At 31.6% G+C, this 25,928-nt stretch overlaps 2 protein-coding genes across 3 annotated transcripts in view; one reads left to right on the top strand and one right to left on the bottom strand.

Annotated features, from left to right (window-relative positions):
- The window catches only part of RUNX2 (RUNX family transcription factor 2), a 210,813-nt gene extending 199,408 nt beyond the window's left edge, over nt 1–11,405 (bottom strand). The window contains exons 1-2 of the mRNA XM_007458302.1: nt 11,268–11,405; nt 10,944–11,067 (exon numbers count right to left, since the gene is read on the bottom strand). Of these exons, the coding sequence (XP_007458364.1) occupies nt 10,944–11,067; nt 11,268–11,405 (262 nt within the window). The remainder of the gene's footprint in view (nt 1–10,943; nt 11,068–11,267) is intronic.
- SUPT3H (SPT3 homolog, SAGA and STAGA complex component) overlaps nt 1–25,928 on the top strand; it is a 439,195-nt gene that overhangs the window by 38,614 nt on the left and 374,653 nt on the right. The gene's annotated exons all lie outside the window — the stretch shown is intronic.

The following is a 25,928-nucleotide window of genomic DNA, read 5'->3' as shown; positions in this document are numbered from 1 at the left end:
GTGTAGTGCCTGGCACAATAAACAGTCAAGAAAGAAAAGCTAACATAAAAACAAAGTACAGTTTCAAGGTATTTTAGGCACATATATTTTCTTAAGATATGTTACTGTGAACTAAATTAAGTGAATTTAAAGTTTAAAATACTAGGTTTGTGGAGTAGATTGAGATGGTATACTTAGAATAGCTATTTAAACCTAAAATAAAAATATTAATTTGGGTGGCTCTATTCATCTCATTGAGTTGACTATGCTTCTGATTTTATTTTCCTTATTAATATTACTTGTTGGGCACATCACCATTGACTAACCTCTACTTGAAGAAGGGGAAGTAAAGGAACAAACTGAAATTTTAATGGTTTCTATCTTGTGAACAAGCTTTACAAATGTTTAGGGAGGAGGCAATTTGGAAATTTATATAATTAATATGTATAACTTGTCTTAATAGGCTTATTATAAGTTAACTATTGGCCCTCAAACTTGGCTGATTTACCTGGAGAGCTTTGCTTAAAAATATTCCCAAGACCGCCTCTTCTCCCTTCCCCTCCCCAAGACCTGTTCCTCAAGTGATTCTGTTGATCAGTCAGATCTGGATGTCACTGGGCTACAACAACTCAAGTGTAGCTCTGTGAACCCTATAATGGAACATACTCAATTCTTTTTTATTAAAACAATAAGGCAACTTAGTTTACTTTGAAAGATATTTATGGCAAAGATAAGTCTCCTTTAAAGAAAATTTGTGCAGTCTCAGACTCTTAACTACTCATTATAATATACAATGATTATTTAAAAAATATTTACATTTAAGTTGGAGTGGTTCCTTTTTTCTTTTTTTAGAAAAATGTAAATCAGATAAAAATAGAAACTTATTTTTAATTTTCTTATTCTTATATTATCATATTTCTGTTTATGATACCTTGCTTAGAATATGTCTCATGAAATGCTTTACGCTAATGTGCCTCCAGAGGAGAACCTGGGCCTAGAGTGAGGCAAGCAGAGTGTCCAGGGCACAGCGTTTAAGGGGGCACTCACTGTCAGGGCTGTTGCCTGAGGATCTCCTTAAATTTTGAACCATAGGCGCCTGCTTGCTTGCCTCACTCTTCTTCCAGCCTTGCTCCAGAGAAGCAGGCTGCATATAAATTATTTTAATTTTAGTTTAGCATAATCTTATGCATGCTTGTATGTTTCATAAAAAATAATGACAATGAAAATAATGTAGCCGAACCCAAATTTATATTACCCAGAAAAAAATAGGTTAACTATTTGAAAAAGATAATATTATGATTTTATTCTTACATGTTCAGTAATTGTCAGAGTGTCAGAAATTCCAGTTCAGTAGAATCTTGTCTCACACTGAAATGTGCTTGTTTTATCTACTGGCAGCTGTCTGAAATCATTAGTGCTCTATCATAAGTTTCTTAATTTGATAAATAGTACATTCAGCTCTTGAACTTATGGATGATCATTGAAGCAATAAGTGGTAACTCCAGTTTTACCATATTTTTATTAATAATTTTAGAATTCTTTGAGAATTTGCCTATGATTTTTCTTTTTTTTTGAGTGCCACATCTGGAAATGCTCAAAACTTTTTTGCCTTTTTAAGAGAACAGTTTGCAGTGAAAGTATAACTTCTTCAGAGGTGAGGTTCAAGTTAACGAATGATGAACCATAATGTGAGGAAGCATAATATTGTGAATTATTATTTGGCAGAGACATAACTAATGCAGGCATTACCTGCTGAAGCCATTAATAAAGTACCACTTGCAGAAAGCTAGAGAGATAGGCAACACAGAACTTTCTCTGTAAACTCTCAGAATGTAAACTACAGTACAACCTAGTTTATTCAATAAGGACTAAATTCTTTAAGTTTGATATGTTTGTAGGTTCCATGATTAATGTGTAACTAGAGTATAAAAGGAGTATTTAGAATCTGTTAAAATTTGTAGATGTGACATCATTGTCAAGTCAGGCATTTTATTTCTTAAAGTTAGAATTTATTTAAATGCACTTTTTTTTCCAAAATAAAATTTTAATTTCTACTTACAGTGGTGCCAAAGTAAGTTTTCCTAAATAAAATTGTTTAATATTTAGGTCTGTTGATAGTGTTTAAAGTAAACAAAAATAAACCCATAACAACCAAGGGTGGAGGAGTATCTAGATTTGTTTTTAGCTTTCTTTTTCATGGTTTCTCAGAAGTGTATCATATTATAAATACATTCAAAATGTTTTGCTCTGAGGATATGTAGCATTCCTATAAAGGTTAAATCAATAAAAATGATTTGGACACATTCCTAAGCATGGCTAGAACAGGTAGCCCGTTGTTTTAGGTACCCTTGAGTTTTTGGAGCAGATCATTATGGCGTAGCAAAAGAACTTACTAAAAGTTGCTTTCTATGTGTAGATGCGTCAGCTTAAAAAAAGCAAGATTTTCTGGCCTTCTAGAAATGAATATTTTTACAGTAGCCTGTGAATATTGATTTAATGATATGTTTTAAACTTTGTTAAAGTTCGAAGCTTTTTTTTCTCTTCTCCGAATGCTGAAGATACACCATAATTGATAAGGAAGAGGTACGTACAGGAAAAATGCAATGGGCAAGCCTTTCCAGCCAGTTTAGAATAAATGGTAGTCTTATGATTAAAGAAAGTATCAGACATTATAATTGCAAAATTAGGAATTAGATGTGATTCTTTTTAGTCTTGCCAGTTTATAAGAAAATTCTGTAATTACTGCAATGTTATCTGTTCAAAATGTTCAAATGCAAGTTTGCATTTGAATGTTTATTTAAAAAAGCATATGTGTTTCTCCTATGCTCAGGGTTGACTTCTTAGTGTGGTATTGTTGCTAGGTAGAGTTTTATTTTATGCCATTTGTTCGCTGTTTTCTTGTTCATTTCATATGTTTGAGTATGTAAGTTTTAAGTTCATATGTAAGTTTTCAGATTACACACTTTTCCCAGCTACTTTTCAAAAAATTCCTTTCTGTCAGCTTACAATAGTAAGATAATTTTTCTTAAAGTTTCCTTTAAAACAGCATTCAGAGTATTAGATGTTTTTTGATCATGGAAACACAATGAATTGACTGTGTATTTGGCTGAATAAGGTTTAAATCAAAGTGGAGAATTTGAGTTACATGCATTAGTTTCATTATAGAAAATCGCTTATCATTTTGTACATGTAATACATATTTACTTTGTACGTAAATACTTTATCAAAAATACTATGTTATTTGTTGGAGCACATGATTTCATTTCATAGCCAAGAAAATAGTTTGAACATGTCTGAGTAAAAATGATTTTTACACATATAAATATATATAGAATGGTTTAACCATTTAATAATGAAATACTTCAGCAATTTAAGCCAAATATTTTGCTGTCTTAAAAAAATAGTTGTAGTATCTCTTGATATATTCCGATTTATCATTACATTAAAAAGAAAGAACATTTATAAAAATAAAAATAAGCTAAAAATCAGCATATGTCTCAATTTTCTTTCTAGATACTTGTGAATGATGATTAAAAATAAATCTCCATATGTGTTTTCTTTGGTCCTATTGGTGCACTAAAATATTCTGCAATCTGCTTATACATAGTATATGGGAAATATATTGTTAAATCTTTATTACTACATCGAGAGTGATATTCTGACAATACCGATTGTCTTGATCTAGCTTAGATAATAGTATTTTTAAAATAAAGTGGATACTTGTGGTAAAAAGTTTTAAAAATGTTATGTTTCCCTCCTAAAATAGAATATATTATGTGTGTTTAGTTTTAACAACTGAGGGAATGTAAAGAATTCTGTGTAACGCTGGAGTTTTAATAATATGAAAAAGAGGAGTTTCTACTATGAAGAGAAGGTTGGATTAATGATCAAAGGTTTGGATTACATTGACTTTCACGTTTATATTGCTTTACCAACATACTGTAGTACATTATCTTTGTATATCTGTTTTATGGATTATCTTCTTAACTATTTTAATTTTTGTTTTGAACTCTGTAAGAGCAGTAGCAGTTTTTTCTGCATTTTGTCAAAAGATGAATTACCTAAAAGCTTTACAAGTTTCGTGAGAAGTAAAAATTAATCTTGCTAGATTACCTTTTGTAACCAGTTATCTTGCCTGATATTAAGATGGTACTGTCTTGATGGAAGTTTTCTCGTAGATATCTTCTTATAGTGTCTTAATAATTTTGAATCGGGTGCTAAGGTCCTTAGTATGAAATGCTTGTATATTTTTACATGTATACATTTTATGGAAAACACAGTGATTGATAATAATGTAGACTATTAGCATAAAAAAGTTTTCTTTCTGTGGTAGTATAATATTGCAGATTTCTGTAATCTGACAGAAGTTTGTAAAATAAAGTGAGAATTCACTTTTCTTCAAAAAATAGGTTTTCTTTAAGGTGTGTTTACAAAACTTACAAAAAAGTTATTATTGATTACAGGGAACATGTACCCTGTAACTTTTGCATACTCTTGTGTCTAATTCTGGGATCAAATTACACTAATACTGTAAAACCAATGAGATAAATATTAATTGTAAAATAGAGCACTTTTTTCTTTTCAGGTTCATAGTGAATTCACTTTGTTTAGATCCATTTAAGTAATTCTTAACCATTTGGTAGAAATGATGATACCTTTCCACTTAAAGATTATCTGGAAATTGGAAGTTTAAATTGGGAACTTCAGTAGAAAAATTTAAAAATAAAATTAATTATAATTACTATCAAAATGAAATAACTGAATTAAAAATCACAATGCCCAATTTAACTTGTTTACCTAGGTTGTATGGGCAACGAGTAAATATACAGAAAATATACCTGTTTAGCTTCAAGCCAGAGTTGTTCTTTGAGATAATGTATGTAAATAGGTATCTGTTAGCAGATTAATTACATTCATATTTTCCCTTGTGAACTGTAATAATTTAACTGATACCAGTTTTTAATTTAAGTTTATAACTGGAAAATAGTGTCCTTGTGTTTTACAAGTATAGTTTTTGATTATTTTAATCTTGTATACCCTAACAGATGCCTAATCTCTGTTGTTGGTTTTACAGATTAACATTTCTCTGTTAGTATACATGCAAAAAGTAATTGATTATCTTTCCAATAGAACTGCAAATGATACCTCAGTTAACTAATTTACAGTTGTTTTCTTCCTGGTTTACAGTTATTATCCCAAGTTTCTCTAGTCACTTGTGTGTATGCATTCATATGCACAGGTAAATTCATATACTACATATTAAAATTTTCATAATTGAAAGAAATTGAAGTTGTATTTATGTGGCAAATATTTAGCTTCTGTATAAAAATATGTCCATGTCCATAGAAAGTTCTGTGGAAAACTGCAACATCATTATTCGAATTTTTCCAAAGAAAGACATTGCATATACATGCCTTAGAACCTTACTGATTGTTGTGATTTGGCTAGCATTTTTCCTTTATTTCCCTTTTTTTTTTTTGGCTTTTGCTTTTAACTGAACCACAAAAGGGACTTAGTTGTAAGATACCTGACTACAAGGAATATCTAACAATAAGGAATGTGTAAACAAAGCCTGGCACACTCATGGTTCATATGATTTTTGTGAACCTGAAAATGTGTATTTAAATTTTGGAGTTTTTAGCTAAGTCTTTTATGTAAATATATTTTTATAGTTGATGGTATAATGATTTCAGTAGACACCATTGATATAAAGACTGAAAAGTATAAAATAAAATAAATTTATTTGATTTTGTGGTAAAAATTATTGGCCTTGCACAGGATACTTGGATGGACCCTGTTAGACTCTCACTTCTCTAATGTAACTCTTATGTATAATTTCTTAAGGGACGGCAGTAGAAGTACAGATAACAGTCTTTAATTGCCACAATAATCTTAAATACATGTCTGAGAATAATGTAACTTGGTACATTTTCTGACATCGATATAATTTTAAAATATCTTAAACATCATTAAAATTGCATTCACTTAATATATGTCTGTATGGTGCAGAATTCCTTGTTTTGTGGGCAGTTGATTTAAAAATTGAAAATCACTTAATCACACTCAGTATGATTTTTAGTCCTGGACTACATATTGGATGTTGGATTTATGAGTATTAACAAGAATAAAGAGTACTTATAGGAGGTGTATCAATAATGAATTTTTTCTTCACTGCAAGTATTTAATGCTTATCCGGACTCAATTCTACAGCTCATTTTATTTGGGAATTATCTTAACATATAATGGTGAATGATTAGGTTTTTATTCGTATAAGACAGCATATTTATGAAAAAATATACTTTAGAGTTAACATCCTGTTCAACAACAACAATAAACACCCGAAATGATTGGTATGGTATTGCTTACATTCAGCACTGTCCAAAGTTGAATCCTACATCCTTAGTAAATAATACAAAGGGGAGAAATTCCTAAGAATTCAACATAAGATGAAGATTTTGTATACAATGTAATAAAAGAGCATTTAATCTCAGTTGCTCTACAGATCTTTAAAAAATTATGTGGGAATGTATGTGTGCTTGTTGTTAAATGGACAAAAGCTTGTGGTCAACTGTGGTTAAAATTGTAAGTAAAGTCCCTTTGAATAAGGTATAGAATTTCCCCATTATTTTTTTGAATTGTAATACATTAATCAAAATACATATCCACCGAATTCCATAAACTTTGAAATGGCAATAGATTGTATCAAGGTGTATATTTTCATTATGTGAGACTTCCTTTTCTAAAGATTTGTTTTAAAACATTAAATATTTCCTATTTCATGAAGAATTTCCATATACTTTAGACAGCTTAGAATATTTTGCTCTTTAGAAAATACTGAATATGGAGTTTATTGTTATCCTTATTACGGGAGGCTAATGACAGGTTTTTTTTTTGGATGAAGTTTTATCTTCAGTGGAATTCATTGGTATAGGAGAAAAAGGTAGTGCATTTGGGTAACCTAATGGGAGTACTGCTTAAATTAGCATTGGTTTTGTTAGCACCCATTTACTAATAAATCTTGCATGGCAGATGACTAGAAAAAATAGTTACGCTTTGTCACGTACAGGTTTATTGTTTGTAGGAAGGATTCTTTCTTATTGAAGGTATTTGTCTGTTTGACCATATGTGTATTATTTTTACAGAGACACACTGTAGAGGTAGAGTGTTCCAGTGAATCCCTTATGTAAAAATATCTCTGTAGACTTTTGTTAGGTAATTAATTGCATTTGCAGTGAATGCTTTTGAGGAGATTTGCGTGACCTCATTATTAGAGTTGTCACATTTTAGTATCTTGCAACAAGGGTTAGAACAGCATGGAAGGTTGGTATTTGTATGCTTTGGAGAGGAGTTTGAGATGTTACCCTGTTTTGCCATCAGTTTTCGAGTATGCATGGGTGCATCATTAATCATAGGAAATGCAAAAATAAATAATCCAGTCCCATTGGATTTTTTTATATGAATACTTACCTTTTCCCTTTTTCGTATATACAGTTGAGGTATTTAGGTAACCCCTAACCTTTTGCTTCAACAAAGAAGTACAGTATAAAAATATTACCACAGTTTTCATGTGAGCAGCTCTTGAGAGGGAAAAAAAAGCCCTCTAGATGAATATTTGTTGAAAAAAAAGTTGTGATACAGAATGTCTTAACTCAGCCCCAATATAGTACTTGAGGACCACCAGTGTATAAAATTGAAAGCACATGAGTTTTGAAGCACTAGAAAAGGTTTGTAATTGATTAGCGCTGCTTGAAAGTACTGAACTACAGTGAGTTTTGATTTGTGAATGGTTCTATTCAATAAAGATTAATTCTGTGTGTTTGATAAAATCTTAGTGCCTTCAATGAGTTAGTTTTTTCCCCCCCTCTGCAGTTTATTTAACCATCAAATATTTCAGTGTTCTTTTAACAAACTGGAACATTTCTATCTTACTGAATTTAACTTTAGCATGACTGATTTAAACAAGTCAAACTATCAGTGATTAGTTTGAAGGGTGTAATTGAAGAGATTAATTTTTTCTTCTTTTAAAATAACTAAAGTATATCATAATGTAACCATGTATATTTCATGCTTTCTTGTGATTTAGAGACTATCAAGAGATTTGTATAGACTAACAGTATTTTTCTGTGATTTGTTTTAAATCTTCTACATTCTAAAATATTTTTAATGTTTAAAAGTGAAATCTTTACCAGTTTTCATGTAAAATTATGGTTATTTACTATAATGTTAAATAATACATAATAAGAGTCTTTGGAAATTGCATCGACATTGTTAGCTTTTAATAGGAGTGGTCTTCTATATATGCTCTTTTTAAATCATCTCCCTGGATTTTGGAATTTAGCTCTCTTATTTTAGAAGCAAGTTGTGACACTTTGTCGCTGTTAAATCTTGAAACTATAAAATCACTATCATTGATATGGACCACAACTATTGTTTTGGAAATCAGTCTTCACACATCACGTTCAGTCGGGTACTACAGTCAGTTACAAAGGTTTTATGTAGAAGTTTAGTCTGTCAGCTGATATATTTTCATAAATAAGTTCTTAATGGTAAGATACTCCATGAGTTACATCTATTCATTTTAACAGACTTCATTTATGATAAATAATGGACATATTTTGAGTAGTGCACATTGAAAATTCACAGACACACACACACACACACACTCTTTTCACTTATTATTTTGAGGTGAGGCAGTTGGTCAGCGTGTGCTTTTGTCCCTTACCTGGGAAGAGCCTGAACTTTTAAAACTATTTTACAAAATTGGAGCACATACTTTTGACATTTCATTAGGTTGTTTTGATAATCAATTACTTAAGAATTTAAAGCCTGAAGTGAGGTTTCAGACTTCAGATAGATTCCAGAAGGGGGAAATGGTTGTAGTGTGATGATAACCTATACATTATGTCCACCACCCACCTGTAATTAGTCCCGTGTAGTGGGTTCATCTTACGTTCTCTATCCAGGCTCTCAAATACTATTGGGGAGTGGGAGAGGGTAAATTCCACTTTTCAGAAGAGGAAGACTTAGTTATGATGTATAAAAATATGTTATGTGATAGAAGATTATTTAATTCATTATCATGCGTGTTTGAAACTGGGTCAAGTTTTGAAAATTTTACTGTAGAAATAGTTACTAAGGATGTCACAGAAATGTAAACACCCCCCCGTATGACAGAATAAAGGACATTTTAACATATTCTTTGTGACTATATTAGTAACTTTACATCTAATGCTGAAATAGCCCTTGAAATTTGTGTTCCCGATCTGGTTTGAAAGTTTCTTATTTTTAAAAAGATAGAGTAACATTGTGAAGAGTAACTTAACTGCTTGAGATGCTGTTTCAAGTTACCCCTCCACGTACAACAATAGTTTTAAGCATTTTCTTCCCCTCTTCTCTTGGGTGGGAACAGCAGAAGTTTCCATGTATGAGCTATAATTATAATAGGGGTTGTTAATGCAGTCTAGTTGTGTATATGTTCTGCTTCCTTAATGCAGAAATTTTTACAGTAATGCTTATTATCTTCCATTAAATTAAAAAAAAATCTGTGATTATTGTATTGTATGTGTTATAACTGAGGGGGCCCACTTAGAACTATTGAGGGAGTCACTACAGCAATTTTACATTTTTTGGTAAAATACATAGTGTATTTTCTCACCCTTTTAAGAGAAACCTTTTTTCTCCTTCAGGTTTAATTATTTCTCTTTGACTGAAACTAAGACTGATCCTCTGGTAGCCAGTTAAAATGTGTGAAGTAGGAGGAGTAAAAGAAACTCCAATCATTAGTTGTAAGTTATAAAGCAAAGTTAATACAGGTATACACAGCAAAAGGATTTATTTTAAAGGATAAAAGAAAATTTTATAAACTTGCCTTGTAGAACATGTTGGACAGCATAAAGAAAATCTTGTAAGTGTTTAGATATTTTACTATAATACCATCTTAGCTGATGAATGTTGAAGTAATTTGCTTTTGTGTATTAACACTAACTTGAAATTAAATATTAATACGATATTATGCCTGTTTTCTTTTAAAGTCCAGCATGACTTAATTGGTATATGGCTCTTTTAAATCATCCAGAGTATCCTTACAGACTTTTCTTTTTTATGAGACTAAATGATACTCATTTTGGTAGGTCAAAGAATATGATTAAAAGAATCCTAGACGTTTTAATGTTTGCTATAACAATTTCTACTTATGGATAATAGTGTGTAGATGTAAACTAAAATTGTATAGAAAGTTATGATTGCATGTAAGTTTTTGACGATTTCTGTGAGCTTTTTAATATCCTGGATATCCTGGGCAACTATAAAGATCTTTTAAAAATGGCTATTACATACTTATCATAATTTTATTTCAGTTGAATATATGCTTCAATTATGTAAAGTTGCTTAGAAACAAACTTGTGCAGATATCTATGATGCAGTCTAAAATTATAAGTAGATTTCTTGTAGTTGAGCTGGTTAAAATGTAAGTTATACTGCAGGTTTATTCCTCTGTTTTACATAGTAGAGTATAATGTCAGGATAATTCTGTGGTCTGTTATTTTGTAAAATTGCTTCCTTTTAAAAGTTTGCTCAAATATTGGGAGCTGCCGGGGTGAATACTTCACAATACTTCGATTAATGTAGTGTCTAATTTTATTTCAGTGAAGGTTAATGAGAATATTAAACTTTCCTTTACTGTTTCAACTACCTCATTTCTATAGCTCTAGAAAACATTTAGACTAATGTGAGATAATTTAATTTTTTCTATTTCAAGTCATTAGTCCGAGAAGTAGATAAGTTACAGATGCCAAAAGCAAATTTGTACAGCAATTTCATTTTTCAACTTTTAGTGCAACAAAATAGCATCATTATGATCTTTAATATAATGTTAGCTGGCAAAGCTAGCAAGTCTATCCAAGAAACATACCTTTACGTTTAACAGGTTCATCTCTTATAGGATTTTAAAATATGATAACACTTACCCCAAAAGAAGTTTTGCTGACATGGTGTCACTGTGCTGAAGAGGCTGTTTGATGCCATAGTCCCTCCTTTTATTTTCAGATAGAACTTGTACCCTCTGTTGTAAATTCTGCTTGCAGCCTTAAACTGAAAACACAAACCATACCCAAACCTTGTTTTAGTTTTACAGTATGCCTGCAGTACATAGACTTGATATTTATTTTTTTCTGTCAAGAAATTATGTAGCTGGTAACATGTGAAAAGCAAGGAAACAAAACAAAAAGAGAATGAGCAAATATTGGAAGGACCTACTATTACTGCATAGACTGTGGTTAGAGAGCACTCACTGACTCTGTTGGTCTCGGTGGCTGGTAGTGACCTGCGGAGATTAACCATTTAAAAACCAGAGACTTCTTGCTGTCCTCCTGTAGAAAGTTTGCACCGCACTTGTGGTTCTGTGGTTGTTTGTGAGGCGAATGAAGCATTCACACAATCCAAAAAAGCAAAAGCTTTCAAACTCCTTTTTTTTTGCAAGCACTATTACTGGAGAGACAGAATCATGTGGTTTGTGACCTCATAGTACTCACAGTCAAGTGGGACTGCCTACCACTGTGGCTTTCCCCCCTTGCTCATGCTCTCTCTTTCTCTCTCTCTCTCTCTGACAAAAGGCTTGTGGTAAGGCCCTTCCTGGCATCCAGAAGGATATAGCTTTTTAATTTTTGTGACTCATGAGGATTTGGATAGAATACAAATGCTGAAGGAGCCCAAACTCCTGTAAGGTTAAGCGTTTGTAGAGCAGAGCTCTGCTGTTGTGGGCTTTCCTTTCTATCCCCCCACCCCTACTTTTTGTGCCTCCTCCTTTTATTTAGTTCATTATTGTGTCTGTGGAAAAGTGAGCAAAATTGGCTCAAGAGGCTGTGTGTGAAATCCTGAACAACAGTGATGATTTACAATAATTTACATCTTTGGATTGTATCACATTCTGGGGTCTGCTTCATATTTGCTGGGTGATTGGAGTCCTTCTGTTTTTCTTTTTCTTGTCTTCTTAAACTCATGAATCTGTAACTCATTGTAAAAAAGTTTACCTTTCTTAAGGTCCGGTTGCAAACTGCTTGCTGGGCTTGACTGTAATTGGCTGTCATGAAAGTGTTAGTCTGGGGATTCCTTTACAAATATTAAATCATGTCTGTCTAGTTTATGTATGATCAATATTAGATGCCGGCTCCTACAATAAAGATTAAATATAATTAGTATCTTTTGTATTATGTTTACCTTTATCTCATGGCTAGTTTGAGTATCTTATAAAAATGAATAGCAAAAATTGTAGCATAGTTTATTGGATGAATCTTAGTTTTCTTTATGTTGGTAATAATTTTTATTTTTCAAGGAAATATACTCATTTTGTATACTCATTTTGTATAGTTTACTTGGATATTAACTTTAACAGAGCCTTTGATAGCAAGTCTTATACAAATATAAAGTAAAATTCTTATGTTGTAACTTAGATTGTTCAGTGTTATTGATTTTTCTAAGCTCAGAATGGAGTGGGTTAACAGAAGCTGTATTTTTTGTTTATAATAGAAGCTTTTGAAATAAATTACAAAATGCTGTGTGTAGTAAGGAATAATCCACACAGAGTATGTTAGTCGTCTCGATTTGCTAATTCTGATTCAGAAGAAAATTGGAAACATCTTTGGGAAACTATCTCCTTTTTTGCCCCTTTGGACATGTATGTATAGAACTCATTTTCTTATTAGGATGATTATATATCATAGGCAGAGAATTTCATATTTATGAATAGAGCTTCCTGTTTTCATCAGTTGAGAGAAATGGGGTATTTTTCAGCAAAAATTATAAAGCTGAACAGACCAATTTTCTAGGCATTTTTTTGCCGTTTATCCACGCCACTCTGAATTTGCATGTTAGACTTCTTCCTAGTGTGATAGTAACCAGGAGTGGCATGAAGTAAATGAGTGGGAGGGTGGGCGGAGACAGTGAATTACAAAACATTATTTGGGGTGTATAATGGGGTAAGGACTGGGAAATACTGAGGAGGATGTTAGAGCCAAAATACCCCTTCGTATGGTCATCCTAGCACAGTTCACTATCTGTTTTTGGTTTATATTCGATAAAGATAAATGTATTAACGTGTTCATAAGTTTCTTACAAAAAAATAATTTGCCCAAAATACACTGGGAGGATATGGGAATGACTTTAATCCTTTATTATTCAAATATCTAGAACTTTTCCATAATAAATTTTTAGTGATAAAAAACCAGAAATAACGTTTTAGTGTTTTATTTAAAATACATATTTATCATGCCTCATTGTGTATGTAAACAGGTTTTACATTGAAAAGTAAAAGCTTTCATTTAACATGCAGTTATTCATGCAAAAGGGAAAATTTATTCATTGATTCTCTTTCATAAATAAGGCGTACAGTGGGATCTGTAGCTCTAATTAATATCTAAAGTAAGTTAAAGGAGGGCTTTGTCTATATAATTCGTGGAATTTTCAAACATAGTTCCATATGCACATACAATAGCAGTAGAATCAGGCAATTGAAAAAATTTAGTAGTCTGCTAAGTAAATGCTTTTCTTTTTTCAGAATGGGTTTTCAGTTTCTGCGTTTGGATTTGCTGACATAACTTTTTGCTAAATATTTTCTCCCTTAAAATTTTTTGTTTTTATTAAGTGTACTTTGGCCCTCCAAATTAACTGTATATGTATTTGAATAATTTTTAACATCTATGTGTCTCTTAACTGCTTGTTCTGTTTTTGCAGGTAACCCTCCTGCACGTAATTTTTGGGTCAGGGTAATCACTCTTATTGCTTAAGAGTTTAATAGATATTGTTGAATATGCCCTTTCTGTTCTGTGTGAGGCCCATCAAATTCTGGCAGGAGAAAGTAGTGAAGTCTTGGGCTTTAAAGTCTGTATATTCATTACCCGCACACACACAAACACATGCATACGTACATACATACATATACTTTTTTTCTTTCTATAAATTGAAAATCTATCCTCTTTGGAGCAAATATTACTTTGTGGTAAAAATTTAAAAACAAAAGTGATAACTGGTACACATTTGATAATTGACAGTCTGTTTCATTAGAAATAGCTTACCACATGTGTTGAAGACAGACTGACTCAGAAAAGTCACTGCAGATAAAGCAAGCTCTTGATTATGCTTAAAATCAGAAATGCAAACCACAGGGCTTTTTTGGTTTTTTAAAGACCCTCAAAACTTCATTCTTTTAGGGGATATATTAGTATTTGCTATGTTGAAGTAAGTATCGAGTTTAAGTCTGCTGTATAAATTATGTATTATAATGCCATGGAAATGAAATATAGCTTTGAACTTGAAAACAGTTTCACAAAAAGTAAAGTTAGTTGTTTGTTTTCCCATTGCCTTGTATTTAATAAGTTTGTCAACATTGGTCGAATTTTTTATATTGTATATTGTTATATGATATAAGACTATAATGTTTTAAATACTACATATATATCTTCATTGTTACCTTTTGAATCATTTTTTAATTTTCTGAATTAATGATCCTATTATAATACAGTAGTTTTATCAATACCAGTCTTGTGCCCGTTTCTATTTCTTTTTTGATTGTTTTAAACATATATTTGTTGCTGTTCTATTTTTCTTTTAATTGAAAGCAATAGAAGCAAAACAGGTTTGATGTAGGAATTTTATAAATTGTAAAAATCCTATTTTGGCTTAAAATGTTCTCATTATGAGGTTTTAGCAAGGAATTTTCTTAATTTATTTTTTCAACTTGGTATGTGACAATTTTTTTTGGATTTGATGTATAGCTATTGAGACTTACATAGCATTTATTGGGCCTTTTATTGATGCTTTGAAAAATTTTTACATTAGTAAAATATGTATAATTTTATTGCTATTTTAAATTATGATGATTATGAGAGATTTAATTCCACTTCCTTATTTTAATGGGGTATATATCCATGTTCACAGCTGCACACACATGTGTGGTTGTATATGTGTACAAGGTATTATTTTTTGGTACTTCAAAAAATTTACATATATATGTGTGTGTATGTATATATATACTAAACAAAGTGGTATTTTTTGTAATCAGAGTATTCTTTGTTTTTCTCCTCAGTTTCTTTAAATTTTGTAAAAACCCGAAGCACTACCATATCCATGATTGTTTGAACAGCTTCATTTGGTTAGTATTAGCAGCTCTCTGTCTAATGTGAGATAATGTGGAAGTTGGATGCCAAAAGAGAAAGTAGTTAACTTTTGTGTCTCCCTCTCTCCCCTTCTCTCTCCCCTTCCACTCCTCCCCCTTTCTTCCCTCTCTCCTCTAGGCTTTTTTGGTTTCTCTTTCTCTGTTTTGACATTTATAAAATCTCAAAGTAGATTCTTAAGGTTCTAGTAGGGGATATTGACATTAATCTTCACTAATGAATACGTTACAGGTTTGAAGCTTCTAACATTCAAGGCAAATCATTGTTATATCTTGTTATAGTACACCTCATTTGTTAGATGGTATTGGCATCTTATTACAGAGATTTCTTTTAACGTTTTTTAATTCCTTCCTCTGTGTTAATTTACTTTAACATTGTTTCACATGAATTTAGCCCTTTAATTATGAGGATTACTTTTTTCTCCCTTTGAGTGTTTTTCAAAGTACACAGTGATCCATACTTGTTTAATGTAACTGTATAAATAATTCATGTTTCTTATAATTATTAGAACAGTTCATCTTCTGCTGTCATTTTTCTAAGAAGAAAAAAAAGTCGAGAACTTGCAGAAAATATGGGAAACATGCTCAATATGACAGCTGAGGATGTGGCTAGGGTAAAGCAGGAAACTACTACCCACAATGCAATGTTACATATACTACCACTTAATAAAATTTATATCAGACATGCTACTGACAAAACCAAAGGAAAATAATATTCCAACTATACTAGTTAACATACTAAATATATCTAGGGAAAAGTGAAACTAATCTTTTTGGAACCTTTGTACTTAGAGAATATAGTAAATGAAAGTGTGGGACATCATAGTACATTGGAGCCTTTGTGCTGTGGGACTTGTTTGTAGGTGAAACTCTCTTATAATGAGAACTTTTTGGATATTCACTTTCCTGGAAAAGGCACAAAAGGGCACCCTTTTTCTTTTTGGATTGAATTGTTGCAGTATTATATAGGGTTCGAGGACATTGTCATCTAGTAGGAAAAATAAGTTAAATTATGAGATGTTCATCACGATTATTTATACTTTTCACCCAGCCAGGTATATTTCTTTACATTTTGCTTTAAGTTGTTTTTTATTGCCAGGTTTGAGATGGGGCTTGAATTGTACACTGAAGCATTTTTCTTTTCAAAGTAATTGTTTTTCTTGCTCTTTCTTTTTATTTACCTTAACCTACCTATAGCTTACCTGACCAGTTTAAATGCTTTACTAAAGGGGGGTTAATCTAAAGCAGAAAACTGCTTTTATAATGTGGTTGAAAAAGATACAAAGATATCTTCTAAAAAAAAATCAGGTTTTAATATATTTAGGGTTTCTGTTTTTAAGTCTTAATCTTTTGTGCTCTTAACTGTCAGACTTTAGTAATTTTGATGAATTTAGTACCTTAGTAATTTAGATGAATTTTGAGGTTTTATAAGGGAGATTTTAAAATATTTAAATAAGGGAAACATAATAGTTCTTTTGAATTGGTAAATAATGTATAGAAATTGTATTAGATAAAGAATAGAAAAGACTATTAAGTTAGTGTTACTTATGAAAGATTCCTTAGTATTCCAGTATATAAGTTGTCGCTGTTTCCGACCTGGCATGGTATTTGTCATCTCACCATTTAAACATTAATATATTGTCTATCTGTCTATATCTCTATTAAGGCTGATTTGCTTAATTGTTTGAAGTATTTTCTCCTTAAGAGACTGCTTATCAATAACAGCTGTAGCACTGTGGCTTTTCTCCATGGACTCATGGTGGTCTTTGGAACAACGTTCTTCAACTTTGACAGGTGAGACAGAGGCTCTCCAGTGCCACTGCATTTGGATGAATCTAGCTGTGGTTGGAGAAAGTGCATCTTGCCAAAATATATGGGTGAGACCACACACAGCCTTTAAAATAGTTATTGTAGGCTTATTTTTAGGGATACATGTCTTGACAGTTCTTTTATTTGCATGCCAATTTCATTGCTGTGTATAGATTTTTCATTGGTTTCTGTAAAGGCAATTGCAGATTTAGGTCACTATTTGTTAAGCTTTGTGTATAATTTACACTGGAAAATACTCTGAGTTCAGCCATAATTAACAATATAGAGAATATATTGGAAATGAATCACTAGAATACTGATCTTTTTGTTTTTATAAATTTGACAGTATTCCCATTGGAAATCTCAATTTCCCAGACAGCTTAGTAGTCAAAAATTGCTCCAATTTGAACTTTAAGATTAAATAAATTATGAAAGAATTTGAAAATATTTATATACTTTAATTATATTAATAATAAAAAATTTGTGGTTCATGTTATTCAGAAGTACATATTTTTATAATGGTATAATAAAGCATTGTTCAAAATATAAGTTTTACACTTTAGTAAAAGCTTGAAAATTTTGAAACAAATTGCCAAAGAAGTCGGTTTCTTAGTGCATGGGCATAATATGCAAGCTATTCAGTCTTTTTATGGGATGATTAAAGCTTTATTTAACTTAGTGAGCTATAAAAATTGACTACATTTTTTTTAAAAAAGTATGTTTTGTCTTCTAAAACTGGCTTTTTCAGTGACCAGTAAAGAGCACGCTTTAGACTTTTAGAAAATATTGTTTCTTTTTATAAGATACAGTATTTGGCTAGTTATTCATGATTCTTATTAAGTTATTAGTGATAACAGTATTAAAGCTTAATTTCTTAAGTCCTGGCATGTCTTAGTCACAAGACTTTTCACTTGATGATCAATGAATGTTGGCTAGGTATATATTTATAAAAAATGAAATCAGCTATGATAAGATTGCAATTTCATTCTCAATATTTTCATAGTGAAAACAGAATCTACTGAGATAATTGGAAGTTCAATTTACTCCCCACCATTATCCCAATACCTTTCCATTGCTGAATGGTTCTGGCAGGAAAGTACTGGGGAAATTGTGTTCCTACAGCTTTTCCAGAGAACAAGTTTTCGGAAAGAAGCGAGAAGATAGTATACACAAAAAGACTGTTTAAAGAAAAATTTGGCCCTTGTCTCTCAGAAACTGGTCATGTATGTGAACCTTGACTGGATGCTAGATTTTTTAAAAAGCTTCGTAAGTCATTTTTAGGATATTTGAGGAAACTTGAATATGGACTTGATATTGATGATACTATGGAATATTTATTAAGTGTGATAATGCTGTTGCACATATATAGGAAAATATCCTTACTCTTAAAAGAGGTGCATGATGAGTTATTTTCATGAAGTCAGTACTAAAATTCATACATAAGACAGATGTGGCAAAATGTTAACTATTGGTGAGTCCAGGTGAAGGGACTTTTTTTTTTTTTACTATTTATTTTAGGCATTCTATTTTTCATCTTAAACAATAACTTCTTTTTTTTTAGCATCTTTATTGGAGTATAATTGCTTTACAGTGGTGTGTTAGTTTCTGCTTTATAACAAAGTGAATCAGCTATACATATACATATAACCGTAACTTCTTAAAGGTGAAACATGTTTTGGAAAAGGTGTATGGGGATTTGATTTCAAAATGAAATCAGGTAGATGGGGAAAATTCATTTATTTTTATAAATAGTAAGTTTTTTTTTTTGTAAAGAAGTGAATATGGATAGCCTGGGCTATACATAGCAATTTTAGGTTTTAGTTTATAATTTTATTTTTTACATTGAAATTCCACTCACATTAAAAGAACTAATTTTCACAAATTTATACATGGCAAATATAAATTGAAAATGGTAAAATATTTTTGAAAATAGCAATATAAAAATTTTTACCTTTTTATTATAGTAACTCAAGTCTAGACCAATAAGCTAGAGGTTTTTAGAGGATCAAAATAAGCATCTGTTATTACTATGTCCTTGTTTATTAATTGGTTGCTTCTAAGATGTGTAAAAATACCTTTAAAAGTTCATTCACATTAAATAAATACTACTGAATTCTACTACCGCTACTAAATTGTTTATACTATTAAATTATACTCTTTGAAGAAGTATTTTAATGAGCAGAAGCCTATATATCTTTATTTAAATTATTCTGAATTTGTGTTTTTTTAGTTAACACCCTACCAGAGATGTTTACATTTTTTCTGTAGAGGGCTAGATAGTAAAGATTTTTGGCTCTGTGTGCTGTAAGGTCCCTGTTTACTACTCAACTCTGCCATTGTAGTCTGAAAGAGAGACAGTAAGTAAATTAGACAATAGGTGAATGAATGGGCATGGCTGTGTTTCAGTAAAACCATATATGCATGAACAGGCAGCTGGTGTGCCATAGTCTGCCCACTCCTGCTCCCTCTGTAATTTTATATAAAGAACTTGTGGCCTAGTGGATAACCTCTTTTATAGAAGAGGCAAGAACAGTTTGAAATAATGATCAAACTTTTAATTTACTTATTATAATGAAAATCTTAAAGTATTTTAAAAATCTGGGGTTTTTTTTTTGGTTTTGGTTTTAATTGATTGTTATGTGAAAGATCATATCTGTGGGGCTTTATAACTGTCTTTTGAATTGAGTAGTGTAATTTCATCTTGATCATATAATTATATTGTGAATAGTTTTATAAGGCACCCTAAAATTCTTCTAGTAATAGGGTTGGAATCCAAATAAATAATCTTGATTTTAATGTATCCCCAAATTATCATAAATCTCAGTATTTATATTAGTCGTTCATTATTACTAGTAAGAAGGATGGTAAGATTCCTATGCGTTTTATCCACAGACATGTTTTCTTTTCAGAATTCACGGGATTTAATGCCCAAGCATAAAATATTTAACAGAAATCTTATCAGAGATTATGAGCTATTTTCTCTCTTTTTCATTTATATTTGAATTTAAATCTGAGTAAAGGAATTAATTATTTTTGGTATTACTTAATCTCTAAAACATTCATTGCACGCATCACTGTACATATTATCCAAAGTAAACTAGCTTTCTGAGGATTCACCTACATTAGCTAGACTGACTATTATTTATTGGGTGATGATGATGATTACAACAACTGAGCAGGAAAAGAACACATTTTTTTCAATTGGTAAAGAGCAAATGAACCCATATTTTGATCTGAATTTGAGACCTTTAGTGTATCATTACTACTATATAAATCTCATAAAATTTCATCATAAAGTCTTCCTCCCTTCTTTCTCTCTTGCAAGCTCTGGTCATTGCCTGCTTGCCCTCATTTATGATAAAGTTCTAACACGATTGTTTTTACACCACACCCCTTTCCCCAATATTTAATTATAAAGCAGACACATAAATCATTGCAAGTAATGAGAATAGCCTGTCTGGGAACTAAACACACAAAAGTACTAATAAACCAAACCTCAAAAAGCATCCTCCAAGGTCGTTTAATGTGGATTCAGACTACCCTATCTACCTTAATAGATTTTTTAAAAAGGTAGCACGGTGCTGAAAGCAGTTTAACAAACAGGAAGAACATTTTATTAAACATACTTTGTTTAAAAAGTTAAGGAAATATTTAATATGTAGACAAGATTTTTATAAATTAATTCAAAAGAGTTTTGGCATTTAAAGTTTTAATGTTCATTTATTAGGAAGATGAACCTTTGAGGAATAAAACCTGGCCTAAAAGTTAATGGTTAAGTACAGATTTATTTATTATGTTTTGCCTTCTGTTTGTACAATTTTAAATTTCCAGGGTTCTTGTCCTTTTAGCTATCAGTTCAGTTTTTAAAAAATTAAGAATCCTAAAGTTTGCATATTTCTGGAAGAGCTTATGGATTATTCCATATAATTGATATATATGACAGCACTGCTCTTTAGTTATTTACTGTCTGAAATCGTTATAAAGCTTAATACTGGAAGTGTCAAAAAGAACCATTTAAAAACTTAATAGGTTTTATTTTTTAGAGCCATTTTAATTTTACAGAAATTTGAGTGGGAAGTACTGACTTCTATATACTTCCCCCAGCCCTCAGTTTCCCCTACTATTAACATCTTCCACTGGGGCCTGTGTTTGCTACAATTGATGAACCAATATTGGTATGTTATCTCCTGAAGTCAGTAGTTTATATTAGGCATCATTCTTTGTTGTGAAGTTCTGTAGGCTTGATCAAATGCATAATGTTATATACCCATTATTATAGTATCATACAGAATATTTTTTTCTAGAAATCGCCATAAAATTTTGGTTGAATACGCATAACAAAATTCAGCGTCTTAACCATTTTAGCAACTGGTGTTTTTACTCTCTTTATAGTACTGTCTGTTTCAGAATGTCATATAGTTGGAATCATACGAAATGTAGCCTTTTCAGACTGAATTCTTTCACTCAGCAGTGTTTATTTAAGGTTGTTCTGTGTCTTTTTTTGTGGCTTAAAAGCTGATTTCTTTTTACTGCTGAAAAATATTTCATTTTATGGATGTACCACAGTTCGTTTATCCATTCACCTATTGAAGGATATCTTGGTTGCTTCCAGTTTCTGGCAATTATGAATAAAGCTGCTATAAATATAAGTGCTGGTTTTTGTGTGGACATAAGTTTTCAACTCATTTGGGTAAATATCAGTACTTAGGAGTGCAATTTCTAGATTGTTTGTTAAGACCGTGTTTAACTTTGTAAGAAACTGCCAAACTGTCGTCCAAAGTAGCTTTTACCATTTTGTATTCAGAGCAGTAAAGAATGAGAGCTCCCATTGCTCCACCCTTGTCAGTTTTTGCTGTTCTCAGTGTTTTGGGTTTTAGCTCTTCTGATAGGTGTGTAATGATGCCTCATCATTGTTTTAATTTGTATATTCCTTAATGGCAAATGGTGTTGAGCAACTTTTCATATGCTTATTTGCCATCTATATATCTTAGGGAGGTATCTGTTCAGATCTATCCCCCGTTTTAAATTAAAATTTTTTAAATTGTTGAGTTTTAAGAGTTCTTTGTACATACCACATTTGGTTTGTACATTCATTTGTTGATGGACACTTGAATTATTTCCACCTTTTGGTTATTGTGAATAATGCTGTAATTGAACATTGATGTTTAAGTATCTGTTCAAGTTCCTGTATTCAGTTCTTTTGAGTGTATACCTAGGAGTGGAATTGCTGGGTCATACAGTACTTCTGTGTTTAGCTTTTTGAGGAGCTGCCAAATCAGATGTGTGTTTTGCAAATATTTTCTCCCAATCTGTGGCTTGTCTTTTCATCCTCTTTACGGTATCTTTCGCACAGTGGAAGTTTTTCATTTTAATGTAGTCTAGCTTATCAGTTTTTTCTCTCATGAATCATACTTTTGGTGTTTGTATCTAAAGTCTTTCCAAATTCAAGTCATCTAGATTTTCTCCTATCCTCTCTTCTAGAAATTTCATAGTTTTGAATTTTACATTTGGTTTGTGGACTATTTTGAGTTAATCTTTGTGAAAGATGTAGGGTCAGTGTCTAGATTCATTTCTTTTACATTTGGATGTTTAGTTATTCCAGCACCATTTGCTGAAAATAGTTTCTGTTGGATTGCCCTGCTCATTTGCGTGCATCTGTTGCTGGGCTCTCTATTCTGTTCCATTGATTTAGATGTCTCTTCTTTTGCCAATACTGTGCTGTCTTGATTCCTGTAGCTTTATTATGGTGCAGTGACATATCCGTTTGTTGATATTCACAAAGTAACTTGCTGGGATTTTCTTTGGGATTGCATTGAATCTATAGATCCAGTTGAAAAAAACTGATACCTTAACAATTTTGAGCGGGACAGCTGTGTCAGTGAACACAGAATGTCTTTCCATTTTATTTCAGTCTTCATTGATCTCTTTAATTAGAGTTTTGTAGTTTACCTCATATAGATCTACATAGTTTATTAGATTAATATTATATATAAGTATTCATTTTTTTAATGTCAAAGTAAATGGTACATATTTTAAAAATTTCAAATTCCAATTATTGATTCCTGGTATGCAGGCAAGTAATTGGCCTTCATATATTTACCTTATATTCTACAATCTTGCTATTATTAATTGCCTATTGTTTCTAGGAGTTTTTTTAATTGATTCTTTGTAATTTTATACATAGACAGTCACATCATCTGTGAAGAAAGATAGTTTTATTTCTTCATTTCCAATCTTTATACCTTTTATGTCCTTTCCTTAGCTGATTGCATTAGCTAGAACTTCTAGTATGATATTGAATAGTAGTGGTGGTGAAAAGGGAATATCCTTGCCTTGTTACTGATCTTAGGAAAGCATCTAGTTTCTCACCATCAAGTATGACATTAGCTGTAGGGTTTTTGCATATGTTCGTTATCAAGTTGAAGAATTTTAATTTGCTGAGAATTTTTTATTATGAAGGGGTATTGGATCTTGTCAAATTTTGTCTATTGATAGGAACATATGGTCTTTCTTTTTTAGCCTGTTGGTATGATGGATTAGATCAGTTGATTTTCAAATAAATCCCACTTGGTTGTGGTGAACACTTCTTTTTATACAATATTGAATTTTATTTGCTAATATTTTGTGGAGGATTTTTTTGCATCTGTGTTCATGGAAGATATTGTTCTGTATCTTTCCTTACTTACAGTGTCTTTGTCTGGTAATAGAGGAATGGTAACCTTATAGAATGAGTTAGGAAGTGTTCCCTCTGGATCAGATTGTAGAGAATTGAAGATAATTGCTTCCTTATATTTGCTAGGATTCACCAACGAAGCCATCTGGGCCTGGCGCTTTCTGTTTTAGAAGATTATTATCTATTGACTCAATTTTTAAAATAGATATAGGCCTATTCAGATGATTTATTTGTCATTGTGTGAGTTTTGGTAGCCTGTGTCTTTCAAGGAATTGGTCCATTTTATCTGAGTTATCAAATTTGTGGGCATAGAGTTGTTAACAGTATTCCTTTATTATCTTTTAAATGTCCATGGGATAAGTAGTAATGTTCCCTCTTTCTCATATTAGTAATTTGTGTCTTTTTTTCTTAAACTGGCTAGAGGTTTATAAATTTCATTTTTTTCAAAAAATCAGCTTTTGGTTTCATCAGTTTTCTCTATAGATCTTGTTTTCAATATCTTTAATTTCAGCTCTAGATTTTATTATTTCTTTTGCCTACCTTGGTTTTAATTTGTCTTTTTTCTCTTTTCCTAAGGTGGAAGCTTAAATTACTGGTTTTAGATCTTTTCTAATATTAATATATGCATATAATGCTATAAATCTCTCTCTAAGCACTTCTTTTTCTGAATCCACAAGTTTTGGTGTGTTGTATTTTACTTTTCATTTAGATTGAAATATTTTGAAATATTTTCAAACTTATCTTGAGACACTTTCTTTGACCCATGTGTTTATTGATAGAGTTGGTTTAATATCTACATATTTGTAACTCTTGTCTAGCACTGATCTTGTTCTTTGTTCCTCTCTCTTTCTCTTCTTGGCTTCCACTCTTTTTATGCCTTTCCTGGTTGGTGTTAATTGAGCATTTTATACGGTTCCATTTTCTTTCCTCTCAATATATCAATTATACTTTCCTTTCTTTAAAAAGTTTTTTTGTGGTATTCTGCAGTTTGAAATATATGCTTAAAACTATTCTGAGTCCACCGTGAAATAACGCTATATGGCTTCATGGGTAGTGCAAGCACCTTTTTTTTTTTTTTAAATAAATAAATTTATTTATATATCTATGTATCTATCTATCTATCTGTTTTTGGCTGCGTTGGGTTTTCGTTGCTGCACGTGGGCTTTCTCTAGTTGTGGCGAGTGGGGGCTACTCTTTGTTGTGTTGAGTGGGCTTCTCATTGCGGTGGCTTCTCTTGTTGTGGAGCACGAGCTGTAGGCGTGCAGGCTTCAGTAGTTGTGGCATGCGAGCTCTAGAGCTTAGGTTCAGTAGTTATGGTGTGCGGGCTTAGTTGCTCCATGGCATGTGGGATCTTCTTGGACCAGGGCTCAAACCCGTGTCCCCTGCATTGACAGGCAGATTCTTGACCACTGTGCCACCAGGGAAATCCAGTGTAGGTACCTTATAAAAGAGTATTCCCTCCTTTATAGCATTGTTGTCATTCATTTCCCTTCTCTATAAGCTATAATCATGGAATACATTGTTGCTATTATTATTTTGAGCAAACTAATATTTGTTAGATCAATTAAGTATAAATAAAATTTTAAAAAGTTTTATTTTACCTTTTTTATTCCCTGTATAATGCTGTTTCTTTCTCTGTATAGATCTATGTTTCTGACTTAATCATTTTCTTTCTCTTTGAAGGAGGTCTTTTAGCATTTCTTGCAAGGCAGGTTTGCTGGTAACGAACTCCCTTAAGTTTTTCTTTGTGTGTGTGAGAAAGTCTTTATTTCTTTTTCAGTTTTGAAGAATAATTTTGATGGACACAGAATTCTAAGTTGGTGGCTTCTTTCTTTCAGCACTTTAAATATTTCATTCACCTCTCTTCTTACTTGCATAGTTTTTGAAGAGAAGTCCAATATAATTATTATCCAATATTATCCTTGACCTCTTTAGGTAAGGTCCCCCCGCTGCCCCTCTCCCCCAACGCCCCCGTGAAATGGCTGCTTTCACCAGAATTTGCCATTGTTAGGCTTTGTTGCAAATCATGTTTATATACCAATTTAGAAAAATGGCAAAATGTTGCATAATATAAAGAACAGAAAGCACTCATAATTCTTTTTCCTAGAGATAAACATTTTAAATCAGTGTTTTTTCTTTTTGTATATATTTGAGACATCTATATTTATACATATATATGTGACTTTTTAAACTTAATTTTTAAGTTAACATTATGGTATGTTTTCTAAATATATTAAGAATCTCGGGCTTCCCTGGTGGCGCAGTGGTTGAGAGTCCACCTGCCGATGCAGGGGACGGGTTCGT

The sequence above is a fragment of the Lipotes vexillifer genome, unplaced genomic scaffold (genome assembly GCF_000442215.2).
Source record: "Lipotes vexillifer unplaced genomic scaffold, Lipotes_vexillifer_v1.1 scaffold4, whole genome shotgun sequence".
In the NCBI taxonomy this organism is placed as follows: domain Eukaryota; kingdom Metazoa; phylum Chordata; class Mammalia; order Artiodactyla; family Lipotidae; genus Lipotes; species Lipotes vexillifer.
The sequence above is the reverse complement of the archived record's forward strand: the minus strand, read 5'-3'. Positions and strand labels throughout refer to the sequence as shown.